At 42.3% G+C, this 4,598-nt stretch overlaps 1 protein-coding gene across 1 annotated transcript; it reads right to left on the reverse strand.

The window, feature by feature from the left end:
- Positions 1–536: 536 nt before the first annotated feature.
- tsc22d3 (TSC22 domain family, member 3) lies at positions 537–3,634 on the reverse strand. Its single transcript, XM_048230804.1, has 3 exons — positions 3,263–3,634; positions 2,563–2,614; positions 537–2,178 (listed from the first exon to the last, which is right to left on the reverse strand). Exons 1-3 carry the CDS (start codon positions 3,382–3,384, stop codon positions 1,927–1,929), a joined length of 426 nt encoding a protein of 141 aa, XP_048086761.1. The 5' UTR covers positions 3,385–3,634; the 3' UTR covers positions 537–1,926.
- Positions 3,635–4,598: the final 964 nt, after the last annotated feature.

The raw sequence follows: 4,598 nt of genomic DNA on the forward strand, positions 1-4,598 counted from the left end.
TAGGAATAGAAACTGGGGCGCGTTGGAAGAACTGATCTGTGGTACAAAGCTTTACAGCACCTGAGAAGAAACCCGAATCACCTAGCATCATTTAAGGAGCTCACATTCTGAGAATGGCATGCATGTGATGTACTGTAGCAGAACCATCCGAAATGTTCTCAGAACACACGCTTCCACCAATGATTTAATAGCTGCAGCTGCAAAACAGACTAAAAATATAACGATGCAGCACACTAAGATCAGGAGGTACAACAGAAGAACTTGTAAGCAGGAACAGCAATACACTGAAGATGCTCACACTGCTAGCAATCCACTGGACTGTCTGGCCTGCTTGGCCCAAATATATTTCCAACAAATCATTATCTATAGAGGTCAGACTGTAGAGCACTGCACCAGCTACAGGAAGTCTAATTAACCTTTATCAGTAAAGAGGCTCACTATTTTGACTCAAATGGGAGATGATTAGTTTACACAAATAAATAATCCAAATAAAGAAGCCAAGAGCTTGGTAAAAAAACACAGAGAGGATGAAGAACTAGTGTAAACATAAGGTTTATTGCAGTGTGCATTTTGTATCCGTACATCATTGTGAACACCCATCCCACTGGACACAATAGAGCAACAAAACCCCACGTTTTTTTTTTTTCTATTTTCCCAAACTATTGCGGTCAAACTTCTCCCTGTGAAAGTAACACATGGTCCTGGTTGGCTTGTGAGTATGAGGCAAGTCTTTGGTAGTTAGAAAACGCAAGGTCCATTCTGAAAACATGGTTTTCTTCATACGTTAACTCATGCGCTCACGCAAACACATACATACATACAAACATACATATACACACATTGTGCCAGGAACAAAGTTGGCATGTAGTCAACAGAACGCAAATGTCTGGCAGATCATTGTGGGAGTGCATCTGCAGCAACAGCCATCGGCTGTTTAGCTCAAAATCTGCAATGTCAAATAAAACACTTCACTTTACACAAAATGTACTAATTTACAGAATTAAGCAAATGTATACAGATTTTCTATCTCCGTTGAATCATAGCTTTATACATCAATTATTAATGATAAAGTGAATTTTGTTCAGTTTCATCAAATAAACAAAACAAAGCAGTATTTGTCCCCCATAAGCAGCAAGCCCCAACTGCACAGAATACAAGCAAATGTTTGCAAACGGTTATGATGATAAAAAAAAAAAAAAAAACAACGGCTGAGTGAGGCACTGATTGGAGTAGTGCTCCTGCTTGACTCTCAGGTACTCATTTACAGCATCTTGGTGTCCTTGAGTTTAGTAACAAAACTCTGTCATTACAAACTGTGAAGGTTGTGGACAGTCAGTCTGAACCCCCCCCCCCCCCCAAAAAAAAACCTTGCTTGCATCAGGACCGGACATATAAAAAACTCCACGTGGGGCTGTGGGGAGACGGGAGGGACGTCTCTGGAGGTTCGTCCGGGTCCTTGGCTTGGCGAGGACCATGGACGGTGTCGCGGCGGCATCCGCACCGGGTGCAGATCTCTGGATTACTGGGCCAGCCCTGGCACACACACAAGCCCCCTCTACTCGTCTTCACCAGACAGAGGGAGAAAGGCAAAGCTGGGCAAACCCCCCCACCACACACACACACACACACACACACACACATAAACCCCCTTCAAAGGATTTCAAAAATAGGGAGCGAGGTGGTGGTGTGTGGGGAGGGTCTCTTAATGTCCCAATGTAACCTCAGGCATCTAGAGAACTCTTTTCTGCCTTAGTCCGAAGAGATTGTCGGATATTACAGAACAGGTTATGCCGACTGGAACATCGTCTTTTTAGGCTTTCAGGTCACGTTTCATCTGTACAACCAGCTTCCGTGTTGTGACAACCATATAACTGGAGGTCCATTTCGCGTGAGGCAGTGGCTCTGCCCGCCCCTAGGCAGAGCCACTTACACAGCAGAGCCAGTGCTGTACTGGCCCATAGGCTCGGGGTTATTCCCATCCTGGATGTCCAGGGGAAGCAGGGCCTCCGAGGGCAGCCGCGACTGGAACTTCTCCAGCTGCTCGGGGCTGGCCAGGTTCTTCAGTAGGCTGTTCTCACGCTCGAGCTGGTTGTTCTTCTCCGCCAGCTCTTTGATCTGCTCTTTGAGGATCTCTACCTCCTCTCGAACAGCATACATCAAGTGGTTCTTTACAAGATCCTGAAGAGACACAGAGACAAAGAACAGTGGTTACATTTTGTAGAATGTACAACCAGGTGCCAACCAGTATCTATACTTCAGGCAATCTTTACATATCTGAATATCTACAATCTATGCATATTTAAACATCTATATGTTTTCAAAGGCTACCATGCCACAACAGCTAGCAGGCTACACGTGACCAAAAGTTCTTTTCAGCTGTGCACGTTCAACAAGCACTGGCCTGCTGCATGACTACTGCCTATGAAGTTGTAGATATCGATTACAAACACGAGCTTGCTAATCTGAGCCACAGACAGGAAGGATAGCCAAACCTTTGAGCAGTCACTGTCAAACTAAATATTTTTGTTTTTGCCAAATTCTGCAGTTGGAAGAGTAGCTTACCATTGCTTGTTCAATCTTGTTGTCAATCGCCACAACGCTAGCACCTGAGGCACTGTAGGAGAAGAAAAGAGAATACATGAGTCTTTCAATCACATTCGTTTAAACCGTATACATGTATTAAGTTTGCCATTCAGTACGTGAAGCTGTGACACAGAGGACCTAAGTTATGGTTTGATAATAAATCCAAGCGACCCTGTGCATGTCTTAAGTCCGTTTGCAGTTGGGTGTCCAAATGATCTTGGTCCATGATAACACTGCCATGTCATCACAAGGAACGACTGATAGCAAACTTAGTGTAATATGTGGGCCTACGAATGCATGCTATCGATAACGTTACATTGCTTTATTACAGTGTCCTACCTGACCCGATTATCATGATTTGAATGATAATAACGTATAAAACTTCGTTCTGACAACAGGGATACATTTTTAGAAGGGTAGCTAGGTAGATACCCCCTTTTCTTAGCCCACTTAGCTAATGTTACGTCATGTTAGCTTTCAAGACTTGCAACAAAGAACAGTTAACACTGATTCTAACTGGTGACAGCAAGCTCCTCGGTCTCAATTCCCAGGCAGCGTTCATTTTAAAAGCATACATAACCATAAGATTGCGTTCACTTTGAAAAAACAAATTATTAACATTTATCTCATATCAATATAAAGCCACCACAATATTGCATAAACAAGCCAGTCTGTTTACCTGTTGTCAAGTTTGACGGATACAACATCTCCCCCCAATAACGAGGAAAAGAATGAAATCGAAAAGTTATGCAGCTGGTACACAGCCACTTCCATTGGTGTTTTGAGCATCTCCGTACTCATATTCAGGACAAGACCCGTTTGAATAATACTTCTCGCCACGTTTGCGATTGGATGTGGTCTTTCAGTAGTTAAGATTACTAATGTTTTCGTACTACGAGGCGCTTAAGGCAGCTAAGTGGTTAGAGCCTACGATACGGTTTCAGAGAAACGCAGTCAGAGAATGATTCTATTTTGGCTGCAGTGTGGGTAATATATTAAGCTGTGCTCTGACGTCACATGACGCGTGCATATTTTATGTTAATGAGGCTGCTGGCATAGATTTTCCACCTGCCCCCTCCCTGAACTCGAGGAGAGCTCTAAGCTTAAATTGACCCGGCACGTCCATACAAACACGCACCAATTTACACCATAAACATATGAAGAAACTAAACAACATGACACTTCAATGACAATTCTTATACGACTTTTGTTGCTTTTTAAAATGTTCCTTTCATTTATAGCAATACCTGTCAATCATAGTCAATTCACACTTCAAGGACCCTATGCTATGAAATTATTATTTTTTCTACTCCCTTGACCTATTTCCAACAGTTTTCCACGGTTCTTAACCTAATCATTTTGCTTGTTTGTTTGCAATGATTAATAAGGCTGATGGGCACCTCTCAAAAACTGCAGGAGGAAAATACCTGCTTTGTTATTGTTTCCAGAAAACTTTTAAATGTTGCAATCTACCAGACAAACAAGAACATATAATCTATGTAAATTGTACACAATGTATCCCACCTATAAATGTGTGGGAATATTCATAGGTATTTTTCCATTCACCTAATCCCAGTATTTTCCCCTTTCTTTGTCACACACATGTCGGCCTCTAGTGACGAAACATCCTATTACAAGGAATACTACTCTGCCCAGACATATTCTTGGTAAACAAAGAAGCGTTTCGTAGCCTATGGACTGTCATGAAAATGAGAAATAATCGGAAAATGTCAGAAAATAGATTAAATAAGGACATAATGGTAAATTTGCACTAAACAACTACACATTACTGCACCTTATCTTTTGAGTGAGTAACTGTAAATGCTGTGCACATATGACTACTTTAGTCTTGAAATCACAAGAGCTTAGCCTACAGTCTGCTGCCTACACAGGTCTCAACAGTTCACAGTGCGTTCCTCACCATGACAAGTGGTGGAGTGATAAGGGAAACATGGTGTGACTAACTTCACTAATCCAATCACCCAAGGCACACATAACTTGATGTACTCTTCATG

Source organism: Alosa alosa, chromosome 21 (genome assembly GCF_017589495.1).
Source record: "Alosa alosa isolate M-15738 ecotype Scorff River chromosome 21, AALO_Geno_1.1, whole genome shotgun sequence".
In the NCBI taxonomy this organism is placed as follows: domain Eukaryota; kingdom Metazoa; phylum Chordata; class Actinopteri; order Clupeiformes; family Clupeidae; genus Alosa; species Alosa alosa.

Coding starts and splice junctions, on each gene's coding strand:
- tsc22d3 (XM_048230804.1), bottom strand. CDS start 3,384: ATGAGTACGGAGATGCTCAAAACACCAATGGAAGTGGCTGTGTACCAG. Junction 2,615..3,262: donor TCCGTCAAACTTGACAACAG/GTAAACAGACTG, acceptor CTTCTCCTACAG/TGCCTCAGGTGCTAGCGTTG. Junction 2,179..2,562: donor ACAAGATTGAACAAGCAATG/GTAAGCTACTCT, acceptor GTGTCTCTTCAG/GATCTTGTAAAGAACCACTT.